The sequence below is a fragment of the Callospermophilus lateralis genome, unplaced genomic scaffold (genome assembly GCF_048772815.1).
Source record: "Callospermophilus lateralis isolate mCalLat2 unplaced genomic scaffold, mCalLat2.hap1 Scaffold_52, whole genome shotgun sequence".
Taxonomy (NCBI): domain Eukaryota; kingdom Metazoa; phylum Chordata; class Mammalia; order Rodentia; family Sciuridae; genus Callospermophilus; species Callospermophilus lateralis.
Genome location: NW_027514454.1, coordinates 957,931 through 972,995, shown reverse-complemented (window position 1 = coordinate 972,995; position 15,065 = coordinate 957,931). Strand labels below are relative to the sequence as shown.

General features: G+C 39.9%; 1 protein-coding gene across 2 annotated transcripts in view; it reads right to left on the bottom strand.

Annotated features, from left to right (window-relative positions):
• The window catches only part of LOC143388093 (arf-GAP with SH3 domain, ANK repeat and PH domain-containing protein 1-like), a 204,961-nt gene that overhangs the window by 30,007 nt on the left and 159,889 nt on the right, over nucleotides 1-15,065 (bottom strand). For both annotated transcript variants that reach the window (XM_076842074.2, XM_076842073.1), the window contains 4 exons: nucleotides 14,554-14,629; nucleotides 13,100-13,188; nucleotides 7,608-7,708; nucleotides 3,477-3,546 (listed from right to left, as the gene is read on the bottom strand). Coding sequence is in view for 1 of the 2 variants with exons in the window: in XM_076842073.1 (XP_076698188.1) it covers nucleotides 3,477-3,546; nucleotides 7,608-7,678 (141 nt within the window). In the remaining variant the exon portion in view is untranslated. The remainder of the gene's footprint in view (nucleotides 1-3,476; nucleotides 3,547-7,607; nucleotides 7,709-13,099; nucleotides 13,189-14,553; nucleotides 14,630-15,065) is intronic.

Genomic DNA, 15,065 nt, shown 5'->3' with positions numbered 1-15,065 from the left:
GTACAGCATGGATAAGACCCTGGATTTGAGCAAGGGAAAAAATGATTAAATATTAATATCAACCAGGTATGCTAGTGTAAGCCTTAATCCCAGCTACCTGGGAGGCTGAGGCAAAAGTATTGCAAGTTCAAAGCCAGCCTGGGCAACTTAGTGAAACCCTGTCTCAAAATTAAAAGTAAAACAGGGCTAGGGATGCAGCTAGGTGGCAGAACACCTCTGGGTTCAATCTTCAGTACCAAAAAGGAAAACAATAACAGTTAAGAGTAGAAAAATGTATTGGATATTCACAAATAAGCTGAGAAGATGATGATGATGATGATGAAAGCAAATGCAGAGATTCCCACTAAATTTGATTCCTACAGTGCTGTTACGTTGAATAATAAATAAAAACACATCTTTGAATAAATACATGAAAAACAATGTATCTGTTGGTGAAATCTAGGGATGGGCTGTATGCAATTCTTTCAGGTGTACATAAGAAAGTATTTCTCCATGGAATAGTTGAGTTGGGGAGATGAATCTCTCCGGGAGCAGGTATTACTCAAGTGGTCAAGTCAAAAGACACTGTATGCCATTAATCTGAAGGTAACCTGGTTGTCTCCCGAGTCACATTGTTTGTAGAAGAATCTGCAAAGGTGACATTCACTGGGGGGGTGGGGGTGGGCGTGGCCTGCAAGCTGGAGGAATTTTCAGGGGTTAAGGGCTCCTGAATTAAGGCCTCAGGTTTTCTTACAATAAAAACTCTTCTCTAGCAGCAGAGGGAATGTGAGGAACTGGAAAAGGGTCTGGGGAGTGGACAGTGAGGAGAGCAGGGAGGCGAGAGAACAGGTGTAGCAGTGGGGAGGGGTGATCAGCACACGATGCCTGCATGTGTGGAGACAGCACAGCAAATCCCAGTAATCTGCACAATTAGGAAGTATTGATGATTATAAAGAACCAAAGGCTCTTTCCCTCACTTTTTTCAAAGTCACTACATCTTTTTGCTATCCCAGGAACTACTGGCCCTGATTTTCAAGCTAATCCTAAGTAAGCAATGGTGTCTGCAAAGTGGGGAAAACTGACTAGAGATCTTCCCATGGAGGCAGGAATGATTACAAGTGATGTAACTGGCAGCTAAAAAAGTGGCTTAAAGCCAATGGAAAGTGGGGAACAGGGAGAGAATCAGCAGTTGGGGAGGAGCCTGTTTGCCCTGGGCTGCTCTGGGGCAGGAGAGCTCCCAGTTTGTATCAGGAGGGGATTATCAACAGAGCTCAGACTCGCCAGTGACCTGTGAGGAGCTAACAGAACAGCGAGACTGGCCACTCTGTGCACACACAGTGGGCTGTCTCACTCGATACCCACATCGTCTTTGAGTTAAACACTTTTCTCAAGGTCATACAGTCAATGGCAGAGCTGGGATTCAGACTCCCATCTGATGGATGCCACAGTCCATTCTCTCAGCCATCAAACAATGTGGTCAGTGCGATACCTGTTGTTAATTAGAAAGAAAGCACATAAACTGTTGGCTTAGCCACAATAACGTCTTTTGGCAGAAAAGAAAAAGGGAGTGAGAGAGAACTCATTTATTTCCTATATTTAGCAATGTGCCCAAGGTCGTATAACTGTCAAGCAGTGCTGCTGATGCACTTCATCACTGGGCCATCTCCTGCCACACACTTGCTGTTTTCAACAGCAAGTTCACAAGAAATGTAAATGGACAAAACAAGGTAAGGCCACATGTCGCTCTCAAATGCTTGCTGAGAGGGCCATAGCCAGGCAAATCCATGGGAAGAGTTCTCCAGCAGAAGGTCATGAAAATTAGGGGACACATTGTAAATCTGACAAAAAAAAAAAAAAAAAAAAAAAAAACAAACTCATGATCTAAATAGTCAAAATAGATCAGAAACTTTCACTCTAGTAAAAACTATATGGAATTAAAGAGGAGAAGGTCCAAATTATCTATTTTCCACCCATGTAACTTGATGCTTAGGCCAGCACATGGGTGAATGGAACTTAGTTAACAAATGCTAAATATATGAACAACTGCTAGACAGTCTCAATGGCAACCCCTAATGGGTCCAACTCTGCAGGCGGAATTTCTGCTATCGGATGGGTGGCTGGCTAGAATGGGCATGATGGTTAAAAATCTCAGCTGGGCTGTCGGCCAGAACTCACTACAGGGTTCTTCAGGGGTCAAGGGACAGAGAGGAGGAGAACAGCTCAAGTTTCATAGAGAACTACAATCCTTAGGAAGCATGCCATCCATCATGTACTAGGCGAAACGAGGTACCAAGCATTTTCTGTGTGTTTAGGTCTGAGTACCTGGCTAAAGATGGACAGAGAGATGTAGAGAGCTCAGAGTGCAGAACAGCTGGGTTCTACAGGAAGAGAGACAATAGCAGGACCACATGGACTAATGCTGGATAGACCCAAGCTTGAATTTCTTATTCTACCAGTTACTAGCATTGTTCAGATCTAGGGTCTGATTTCTTTATCTGTAACAGGAAGGTTCTGATACCACAAGGGCTGAAGGTAAGTGGTACTTCCTTTCCTTGATAGAGAAAAATAAACTCAGCTATAATGAAAAATTGCCAATGCCATAAATGCCCATCCTTGTTTCTACTATTCTGTCAGCAACAGACTGCTTATCCTAACTCAAGGGCCCCACTCAGCACAGGCTACTGCAGTTCAATCATGAATTTGTCCCCCAAACTGACGTTACTGGGTTAAATGCCACACACATTTTTAAACACACCTGGAATGAACTTTGCCATCCCCGGAGTGATACATTTTCCATTAGGACACTTGCATCTTTGAGAATTAAAAATAAGTTTTTGCAGCCGGGCATGGTGGCACACAGCTATAATGCCAGTGACTCGGGAAGCTGAGACAGGAGGATCGTGAGTTCAAAGCCAGCCTCAGCAATGGCAAGGCACCAAGCAACTCAGTGAGACCCTGTCACTAAATAAAATACAAAAAAGGGCTGGTGAAGTGGCTCAGTGGCTGAGTGTCCCTGAGTTCAATCCCAGGTACAACCCCCCACCCCATTTTTTGTTGCTAGTTCAAAAAGGCAAAACAGAACTTGTTTCACTGTGCACTCTTGCGGCCAGCATGACTGAACATCTCTAAACACATCATTCCTACATTACTTTTCTATGCAAAGAACATCCTCTATCAACTTTATAATGCAGGAACTAGGCTTTTTAGAGCAGCCGATGGTATTTCCAAAGATAAAATTATAAGATCAAACAATACCCAATTCAGGTTGAGGAAACCAAAAAAAAAAAAAAAAAAAAAAAAGGTTTCTGGGGGTGACACAGAAGGACATAGGCTACCACAGGACAAGATAATAAGAGAATATCCTAAATGATCTGACCCAAATCCACACATAACGACATGTGGGCAAAACCTCAGTGTGGTTACATCACCTGAGGAGCTTTCTGGTTCAGGAGGCTGAAAGTGTAAGAAACAGGCAGAAAAACCACAGACACACTTACAGTTGCGTGTGAGATGGTCAGAATTCCATTCTTGACGGTGCACTTCCTCCTTTGCCACACTTTCCGGATCCTAGGAAGCAAGCCCAACAGAACTGTAAATAGTGTCTGAGTCATCTGGGACATACAGTCATATGGTATGATGAACAAGAATTACAAAAAAACCCACTCCAATATTAAAAAATCCTGACCCCCTTAAGTTACATAAATCAGAAAATTCTGATTGCCTTTTATACCCCAGCTAGAGGGTAATTCAGACAGGTAGGCATAACAAAGATGCTCATTACAACACTGTTTTTGATGGTGAAATGAGAAATAGAAATTACAGAAATTTAATAGCAGGAGAATTAAAAATTAATTATAGTTACAATATACGTAAAAATACTATTCTCTGGAAAGGGGGCCCAGACCTATATTAGGCATTATGTTAGTAATGCTTATAACTATGTCTGTCAATCTTTTACCAAAAGGCTCTATTAATTGATTAATTCTACAATTAGATGAATTTTAAAAAAGTTATGAAGTCTGTCATGCAGGAGAAGAACAGGGGTGAGGCTGCCTTAGATGTAGGAAAACGAGCTGAGGGTCCAAGGCACAAGATGATCTAGTTTTGGTGTCTCGTACACCTCCCCTTCAGGGGTCTTCCAGTGCTAAAATGATGCCAGAGCCCCTGGAAAGAGAACTGTTCCTGATTCATACAGGAGTCAACTGTGGTCAAACCATCTGAAGGAGTTGTGATACACATTTTGAAAAAAAAATGATGATGCTTAAGATGGAAACCTCCAAAGAGAACTAATTTCAACTTGGAGTTTCCTGTGAAGCTCCAGGTGAGATTAAAAGGCTGAGTGTCGGGCAGAGCTGTGCACGTGCAGCAGGTGCAGCTTTGCTGCTTGGGACCACTTCCCCAGGGGAGGCAGAAATGGGCAGGGAATAGGATTCCCTGGCCTGGAAGAGGGTTGTGCAGGCCTTCTGTTGCCATGGAAACAAATGACACCAGAGAGGACCATTCTAACTTTCCCAGGTCTTTAAAATTGTAACTTGCATTTTCTTTTCCATCATAAATTAATACTCTTAAGGAAATTTCCAAAACATAAATTGAAAACCAACACAGATAACACTGTCTGTCGTCTTATATATGTAACTACCAGAAGTATAGTTTGTTCCAGAGCTTGATAAGAATTTGACTCTATTTGACTAGATGTAAACTGAACACAATGCTCAAAATGCTAGTCTCCTCAGGAGATAGTTTAGAACCACCAATTGAGAACTATCCTCAAATCACAGCTAAATCACAAACTTTCTTTTGCAAGTACTAACTAGGATATTAGCGCTAATATCTATCAAATGAAAATGCCTGAATTTGGTTTATGGTTCCAGCTATCTATAAGTGGTTCTGATCTTGTTTTACTCTCACAGAAGCTTGTGAAGATGGGAGAAGCAGTCCCTATACATTAAGCCAAAGCCAGCACCATCCTTCCTAGGAACACATTTCAAAATACCAAACCACCAACTCGTCAAACTACTCAACCTTGGGTAAACTCTCCCTGCTCAGTTTACTCATTTTATTTAGTTAAGCTTTTATACATCAGTTTTTCTTATGTGTATTAAGGAATCATAAAATAAATATCCATATTCTCTTGCACAGCTAATGAAGCTGAGGAAAGTAACACAAAAGCACTGACCTTTCTGGCCGAGAGACTGCTAATGAGGCATTGCAGATCGCCAGGAGGAGAGTATTAAGATATGCCCCTGCACAACTGAGAACAGCAGCTCCTGATCTTTGTAAATCTTCTACAGCTCTTTTCTATTAAAAAGTAGCCTTGCACAACTCACTGTGTATCAATGTTGGTGCTGGATCATTTGGGCTTTGGATCCCATGTAATTGGCTAGCATAATCCCAGCAAAGCTGTCACCTAACTCATGTTAATTCACCTCTTAGGGACTCATTTTCCTTGCCTGTATCATGAAGATTAATAATGCCCTCCTTTTGGGATTATGTTGAGAAAATATATGTAAAACAATTGCTCCCATGCCTCTTAATAAATGCCTCTAGACCATAAAGTTTTAAATTATTAGACATTTTAGATTGTTTTTCAAATTGTGTAACAATCCTTAAGAAACAAGAAACATTTTGAAATTGGGGTCAGAAATTACTAATGCAAATGACCCTTAGGAGAAAATCACAACATATCAGTGGTTACTATTAGCAAATGTATTTGTCTTCAGGTATAGGCACTGCAGTATCTTCTTCCACAGAAGTAACCACCAGGTACTCTGGGTTATTGCGATTCACCTGGGCTGTTGGAGCAATTATTAGGAGTTCGGACCACTTGACTTCCAACCTCCCAACTCTAAGATGCAACAGCTCTTCCCAAATCTCTTGCCAACAGACTGTAGCAGGGTGAGAATGAAAGCCATCTCTCACCTACCTTTTACCCCCCAGCACCAGCAGACTGCCTCACACACTAGAGTGCTTTCTGTATGCCTACGAAATGTATGAAGGTACGTGGAAGGGTGAGTAGGCTAGTTTGTTTTGGGTGTGCCAAGAGTGGTTGACAGCAGTAATGACCACTTTGAAATATGAAGGGGAGACTCCTGATGTGAAGTCAGATAGCAGGTTCAAATCTGGCCCTTATAATTGCTGTCTGTATGATCTCAATCACAGAGATGACTGCGGGTCTCTGGCAGTAGGGCAGGCACTCAGCAGATGCTCACAAAAGAGCATTTTAGGGTCTAGACTAAACAATGCTTATGAAAAGACTGATCTTCCTGGGACATGCAGATGTTAACCACTCAGAAATAGGCAACTCTAATTTCCAGAAAATCATGGTGATTTCAGGTGACAGTGCTTAAAAATTTGATTATTTTATACTTCTGCTTTGAAAGAAATGTAATAGTATATTGTTGCCTTTTTCTTTCTTTAGAATGTAAGGACTTTCTTTTGCTCAATGTTATATATTTCAGGTTCCTTGAGTCCTAGACACAGAGGATTCTCAAAAGATACTTGTTGAAAACATGAATAGAATGAGCATAAAGATAACAACACCAGAAATTTGTAAGAGAAATGGCTGCAATTTCAATAAACAAAAACCAATAAAACACCTATAGCTTAGACAAGGCCAAGAACATATACCCACAAACAGTCAGAAAACAAGGAGCTTTCTTTTAAAAATGGATGCCAATTAGTAAAGGAAATGATTTAAGAGTCTAGTTAAGCACTTACTGCTAAATAGGATCATTCGTTCAAGCAACAAAGGCCAGTGTGGCAGGACCAGGGACAAAGTGGAACAAGGAGGCTGATGAGAAAGACCAGGCAAGACACTCTGTATGCAAAGGGAAGTCACTGGAGCAATGTAAGTGAATGAATGACATGGTGTGCTAGATGTGTAAAAGACCATTCTGGGCTAGGTGTGGTGGTGCACAACTCTAATATCAGTGACCTGGAAGGCTGAGGCAGGAGGGTGACACATTTGAGGTCAGCCTCAGCAACTTAGTGAGACCCTGTCTCAAAAATAAGAAGGACTGGGGAAATAGCTCAGTGATAAACTGGCCCTGGGATAAATTCCCTGTACCAAAACCAACCAACCAAAAAAAAAAAAAGATCAGACCAGACCACTCTGAGAGTTGTTAGAGGGGAGTTGGCGAGGGAGAAGACAGTGACAGAGTCCAGTTAGAAGGTGGCACCAACAGTCCAGGAGAGATGTTAGTGGACCATCTATGGGCAGCAGAGACGGCTAGAGGTGCATTATGTTTAGAGTTAGAATGGAAGGGCTTTTGTCAGATTGGCTGTAACAGAAAAGGTCAAGGTGACCCCCCAGGTTGGGATTTGAATGCCCAGGTTCACCTCCCAGGCAGAGAACAATGCAATAACTAAAAGTAGAGAGGAGGGCCTCTCACTTCTTGTCTTCCTAAAAGTAAAGGTTACAGATGCCATTTGGAGGGGCCACAAAACTACTACTGCTTTTTTTTTTTTTTTAAAGACAGCAGGTTAAATCTCAGACTTATGTGAAGAAAGTCAGTGCATTAGAAAACATTTAAGTGTGTTTTCCAATTTGAGAGTCTAGAAAAAATTGCTAATTAACAGCCCTTAGTAAATATGCCAATCACACCCTGGGACACCAGGCCCATACACACCCGTCGCTCTTCTTCAGCTGGTAACCCTTCTTCTCACTGCCGTATTCCTTATTGCCCTGGAGCTGATGCATGCTGTACGCTCCTTGCCGGCTCTGGGAATCCTAGAAAAATAGAAGCCACTAATTAAGCTAAAGCTGGAGACAATTTTCAAATCCTCGACTCTGTCCTGCCATTGAGTCTTTGCCCATTGGTCTAAGAATTATGAAGCTTTGAGAGTTGTGAAGTCATTGCCTTGGTTTTAGAGGAGGAAAAGGTCAGGAAAACATTTGCCAGTCACAAACCCAGTCCGAGGAAGGGCTGGGCCTGGGTCTCCTGTTTCTAGTTCAGAGCCCAGCTCTACTCTGAAGTGAGTTCAAACACACACAGGGTGTTGGTGGGCTATCAGATGACTCAACCCAGTTTACACAAACAGCAGAAGCAAGCACAGGAAGCAATGGAAAGACAGGTGGACCACAAAACAAACCCGTGCAACCCATGGGGGCATGCCATTGGTGCCTCACCCCAGTTTCTAAGGACTATGTGGCCAAGTGGCCACTACGTTGTGAAAGCCTAAGAAACAAGTGAACCATATTGGACTGTAGCATGACAACATGGGTGTCTAGACATGAAAGTAGGACAATACATTCTCACAGGAAGTATGGACTTACTCTCCTAGACTTCGATCAGGAAGGGCAAAAGCAGAGAGAGAAAAGGCAGAATGTTGAAAAATACAGTTGATTTTGTTGAAAATGTTGACACTCATAACATTTCATATAATGCACAAAGAGAACATTGCTGTAAGAATAATACCAGAAAACATGAACGTGTACCTTTGGAATCATGATAACCCTTGGGTGATGGGACAGTAAATATCTTATACCTATAGGGTTCTGCTGGGCCGTGTTGAGTGACAGCAGAAACATAGCAGAATGGAAGAACATGAGGTACAGGTTACCAAGATGCAGTGTTGACAAGCTTCAATGCGTGTGGTCAGGGAATCAATAACTCAGTGAAACTCAAAATTATTTACTTACTAAACTTCAGAAGAGCCATAGATTGTAAGAGTTCAAATAAAGAGAGCTGAGTGCATACGTCCAGTTTATAAGAGACACCTAAAATGTGGTGGTGCTGTGGGAAGCTCAACCAGCCACACTGGTTATCTCTTGATGGATGTGCACAACACACCTCAAGGCCAGGGTGGCTTCTTTCAGACATTCAGTCCTCTGGGTCAAACAGTGTGTGATCAGTGAGGCAAATTAGTGGGAGGAAAATTTCTATGACAGTGCGCTTTTGTGAGGCTATTCCAGTTGTGATAAATTCTGTGTTCAAAACTAAAAGCCTGGACAGAGGTCTTGAGGGCCAACAGAGGATGCAGCCTGATGTGCAGGTGGACGCTCACACTCTGACCACATTGCTGTCCTGCTCTCTCGTCAAGTAGCTAGAGCCAACTATATACACCAGGCAAGCTGACTGATGTTAAAGAGGTCACAGATTCAAGTCACTTTCTTACTCTTGAGTAATTTCTCTAACAATCCAGATTCCTTTCATGTAACTAGACAATTTTAACATGGGCAAGGGTGAGGCATGGAGTGAAATCTGGCAATCTCTTGTGAAACTCTCCTAAATGTTTACCTTTAAACAGGGTCAGAGCCTTGAATTGCATAGTAACTGAGCTCATGGACTCCTCCCTGGTAGGCATTCCCATGCTTTCTGGATGGAGACAGGACTGAGGGACTGGACTACATGCCAGACAGGCAGAGGAGAGACCCTGCCCTCCCAGTGCCTCCGGCTACAGTCCCTAGGAACAGTTGGGGCAATTTTCTCTTCTTTTTTAAAAATATATTTTTTTAGCGTTGATGGACCTTCATTTTATTCATTTATTTTTATGTGGTGCTGAGGATCAAACCCAATACCTCACACATGCTAGGTGAGTGCTCTACCACTGAGCCACAACCCCAGCCCTGGGACAATTTTCATGAGGGAGGCATTATAACCTGACAAAGAAAAATTAGGACTGAAAATCAGCTCAGGTAGCAGGGAACTGAGGCCCGGGACAAAATAAGGGCAGGGATTAGTGAAATCCACAAAACTCTCTGCTCTACTCCAGTGAAATCACATGAGAATTACAACTACTGATTTAAAGTCAGGGACCTCCCCTGTCTTCCAGAAACATTAAAACAAAATCTAAAATCTCCTTGGATATCTTCCTAAAACCGTCTCTAAACTTGACTCATTTGATAGCCTTTAAAATACAAGTCTAAGTTTTAAAAATAAAAGTACTCATACATTTTTCTAAACATGGATTCAGATGAATGATGTATGAAAATTATTATAATCTTTAAACTTGGTGTGAAAATATTCCTTACATATAATTTATTATTTGCCCACATAAACTTTAAATTCTAAATAACAAGTGCTTGAGTTGAATGGGTTTGTTGTACATCAGGCAAACATATTTCTAAGGGTAAACAAAATGCCTTATTCTAGGCTTTGATTTTATTAAACTGAACAGAAAGAAGCAATATGTGGCAAAAGTCAAGCATCAGTAATACCAAAATGACTATTAGTGAGTTTCATGGCTTAACAAAGTTCTATCAATTATCATTTGTGCACGTGGAGAAATGATGGCCTTTCAGGTGGCTTAGCAGAGTACTATAAATAAATGAAAAGAATTTTCTCTTCTGAGAAAGTAGGTATTGGAAAATCATCAACACAATCATATAAAAACACAAATGAAGAAATGGAGCCCGAATTCATTCATAGCATAACAGAAGTTAAGTATGTATTCAGAAAAGAGAAGTGCAAATGGAAAACTCATTTAGGCAAATATATGTAATATTAAAAATAAAAAATGAACTTAAATCCTTGGGGAAATTTCATGATGTGAGGCAGGAAATGTAAACTATAGAATGAAACTGCCCTATTATTTTTAGCTCAATTTCCTATCCTCTTATTAGTAGTGCAGACAAATCACTTTCTTATCTGAAACCGTATTAACATAAAATCTATTATTAAGGACTAAAATCTCAATCTCTTTAAACTGCAAGCAATTACACTATACTCACTGATTTAATGGGGGGTTATAAATGTTTCTGTTATTCAATTCAAAACCAAATTTCTACTGCTTCAATTTTCAATTAAGTGTGTGGATGGGTGGGCAAAGATCCCTTCTGTTTTGTCTTACTAAATGCTTATTAAGCAGTTCTGGGGTGCCCAGCAATGTGCCAGATATTGCAAAGTAGACAGAGAAGAGCAATGCATGGAATCCCCCAAATTTGCAAATCACACTGTGATGGCGATTCAGCGCCTATCAGTGACTCAAACAAAAGGCTGGAATTTTTGAAATGATTCAGTACACTCTGAATATGACTGACAGACATCACCACTGAAAATAGAATATTCATAACCCTAAAGATAGTTAGGGAACAAATAGTTCTTTTGGGAGGTTAGGCTATTCTATTGTAAGAGGTTAAGATAATTAATTTCATAGAACACCTGCCAAAAGACAATAAAGACTTAATTTGATTTTGACAAGGAAAAAAAAGCCTTCCAAAAATCTGGGAATATTATTCACAATTAAAAATTTCAAAGTTTCCTTCAATGGAGCCATGTTAGAACATGGTAGGGGAGACAGGCTAAAAGATTTGTTGGGTGTTTTTAATTTCTCAGGTAACATTTTATATTACTTTACACTGTTCAGAAAGTAGTGCAATGATGAGAACTCTCTGGTGGATACTCTCCTCTCACATTTAATCTAAGTTGTTAAAAATCATTAGCTTCTAAACATAGTTTGCAACAAGAGATAATAAAGAGCCATGTGAAAGGGACAGGTATGTTGTAAAAGATCAATTTTTCTTGTAAAACACTCTGGATATGCTGCTAATGGAAACTTATTAATTTAGGGTAGAATTAAAACAAATCAAAACATCTGCTTTGCATCATGTACATATTCCTTTTGTTTGGAGAAAACTTTTTCTTTAGTTAGCTTAAGCAGAATACATTAGTCTCTATGCAAAACAAAAAAGGGACTTTTTTTTTCAACAAAGTATCCATATATAGGAAGAGGTAATCCTGTAGAAAAAACAAAGATAGCAAGTGGTTAAGTGCATACCAGTAAGAATTCTCACTTTTCTCAAAGATACAATCTACCCAAGGCCTCCTTCCACTTGAGTCCTTCAACAGATTTTATACTGAGAAATCACTCAGGGAGGAGACATCTTCTCTAAGAAAGTGTGTGGTGGGAATGATTTTCAATCTGATGCTCAGGAAGGCCTCAGATCACAGGTGCATGAAGTGCCTGAGACTGCTGAGTATAGATATTGCCTCAGAACACACGGATCTTCCTGGCCACCATGCCTTCTCCACAGATGAGCAGGTATTTTCACCTGAGAAAACCCCAAAGCATATAAAAACTGCATTGGAAAAGCAGAAGAACAGCAAGTTACATTCACTCAGTAAGGAAAACCTCCAGGGTTGCTACATAGGCCCCGTGTGGCTGGTGCAGGGCTTCCCACATTTTAAGGATGGTTGCTTCATCTTTGTTCTGGACTCAGAAATTCCTTTCAGAAATTTTAGGAATTAGAAAATGTGAGAATACTACTGTTGTGAGATACCATGAGAAATTGACAATATAAAAAATGACTATTAATATTGCATTTGAATACTTAAATTCAATCCATAATAATCTCATAACATAAACAGGCACATTTGACTTTCTTCCATGTAACAAATGGTACTTATTTTTCAATTTTCCCTTATTATGAAATCCAACATTCAAGGTCCTTCATAATCAGAACTGAGTTTTTATCTCAGAAACCCACTGCTTATTCTTCCACCTACCCTGCCTCAAACTGTTTGCAGTCTCCTACCTCTGAGTTTCTCTCTGGCTGCAATCTACCTCCCAATAAATCCTGAATAGCACTGATACTGATTTAGATAATGAGTTCCTTGATGGAAGGGACTGCAGCTTAATACCTCAAACAGTGCTTGGCCCACAGTAGGTATTAATTGAATGGTTGAACAAATGACCTTTATAATTAAGGTTACTGCAGTCATCTAACATTTACCATGTACTGTATACTTTGTTTCAATATCCAAGGAACATTTTACCCAAATTTTTCTATTTATGGGGCAAAGCTTCTGTAGGATTCTGCCTCACAATATTTCCTTATTTCCCTGGCAAAATGAGACATGCCCCTTTGGCTGGATATAAGGTTTAGCAACATGGGGTGTACTGCCTTTCCTTCAAGGGCAGAATTAGAACTCTATAGAGTCACAGAATTATAGATCAGGGTATCTTTTTATATAATGGAAAGAAAATTAAAATAGAGTTTCTACACTGGGCATCACTGTAGGTGCACACTGGTCCCTCACATCTCTTTGTCCCCACAACCACCCTGGAAGGAAGCCATAAATGTGCCTGTTTTGCAGAGCAAGAAACAGAAAGGGTATCGGTAGCATAAGCAGCCTCAACCTACACAGTTAGCCCTGCTGGGAACATATAAACCACCTACTTCTTTCTGATCAAGCTGAAGAGAGGATTTTATTTGCACTCACGAAGTGCAGTGAGCTGTTTCTTTTCTTCATCCTGGGTCTGTTTTATCTATGAAAGAAAAAAATCACCTTCTGTTACTTATCATTTTATACTTTTATGAGCAGAGTTTTATTTTATCCAAATATAGCACTCATCAAACAATTCAATGACATAGTAGATTTTCTTATTAGTCCTTCCTAAAGTCTTATTTTTGATATGAGAGGCATGGTCTTCTCATCCTAAGGCAGTACCAGTGAGTTCTGGAATTCATGAACAATGCACCATACTGTCTTATTAAATAATACACCCAGGCGAGGCAAAACCCTGAAGCAGGAAAGTAAACTGATATAATACTGAGATCATTGCTTCTAGCTTTTCAAAGCGTGGAGGTAGGAATACCACGATGGGATTAGATGGGCCGGAAGAGAAGCACACGGACAGCCAGGAATCCCATGGGCCAGTGTACAATGAAGGTTCATGCCATACCATGTGAGGACAAGAGACTCCTGCTTTTTAAAAACTCACTTGGAATTTAACTGTAATCTGAACCACATAAACTATTAAAAGAAAATTACAAAATAAATACTATGTGCTTTCAAAGTTATATTAAAAACATAGGTAGAAAATTCCTTATCTAAGACCAGAGTGGTTTTTTTTTGTTTGTTTTTAGAATTTTGGAATATATGCACAATATAATGAGATACTTTGAAGATGGGACACAAATCTAAACATGAAATTCACTTTTATTTCACATATACCTTATAAACATAGGCTGAAGGTAATTTTCTACAGTATTTTTAGCACACCTACATTTTGACTGTGACCTGTCACAGGGTCATGTCAGTCAATGCCCCAAAAGTTTCAGATTTTGGATTCTGGATGTCTGGATGCGGGATGTTCAACCTATTTAAGGCATTATTTACAATGCCAAAATCTTATCTGAAGATATTTCCTCAGATTCATAAAATACATTCTTTTAATACTGCTTACAAAGAGCTTGTAATGAATTTGCCATTTATATGTTTATATTTAGCTTTTTTCCCCAGAAAAGTTTTCCTTTTGGTTTAAGAAAGTGAAACACTGATATTTTGAAGGAAAAAAAAAAAAAGCAAAATAAATCCATGACTCTGCTTACTCAGACAGTTATGTAATTTATATCCCTTCCATGGCCAAAAATTGTTCCTGACGAACCAGCATTGAAATTTGAAGCTACGTAGACCTGAACAGAGAAGCATCTAGAACCAAAGGTTATATACTCCCCTTCCTGCTCCTCCTATGCATCCCAAAGATGCATAGGAGGAGTATCTGACCAGTGGTAATTGCTCTGAGCTAAACAGAAGGATCACTTACGCTTTTGATACCATTCTCGAACAGATTTCAAATTTACTGATGTTTGCCACCAGTTGAAATGCATGTATTGCAGGGAGAACTTACATTATATAAATCAGCAGCCAGTTTTTCAATGTACTATTTCAATTTATCAGCTGTTTTCAAGCCATCTTGGAAGAAACTATAATACAAAACATTGGCAGTTTATCAGCAATGTAAAAAAAAGAACTATAATTACCTGAAAAATCTGAAAACTCAGACCCTTTTATTTACCTTCACAAAACAAGTATAAAACAAATTTCAGTATTTTGTAAAGATGCACACCACCAACAAATTATGGCTAGTATTTCACATCTGATATCATAGTCACTGCAAATTACTGTTGCAGTCCTCACGTGATGATTTCATAATGTGTCCACCCATCTACATGTAGAACAATTCCTCCTGGTTGAGCCACATTTAAATATAAGAAAGAAAAACATCTTCACTACTGGCATCCATGAAGTCAAAGTGGCCACCACGAACAGAGATGTGACTGGACTAGAGGGACAGGCAGGAGGGAGGTCAGAGTTCTTTCAGTCCCCCAGAGGGATCTGTATTCCAACACATGCTTAAAA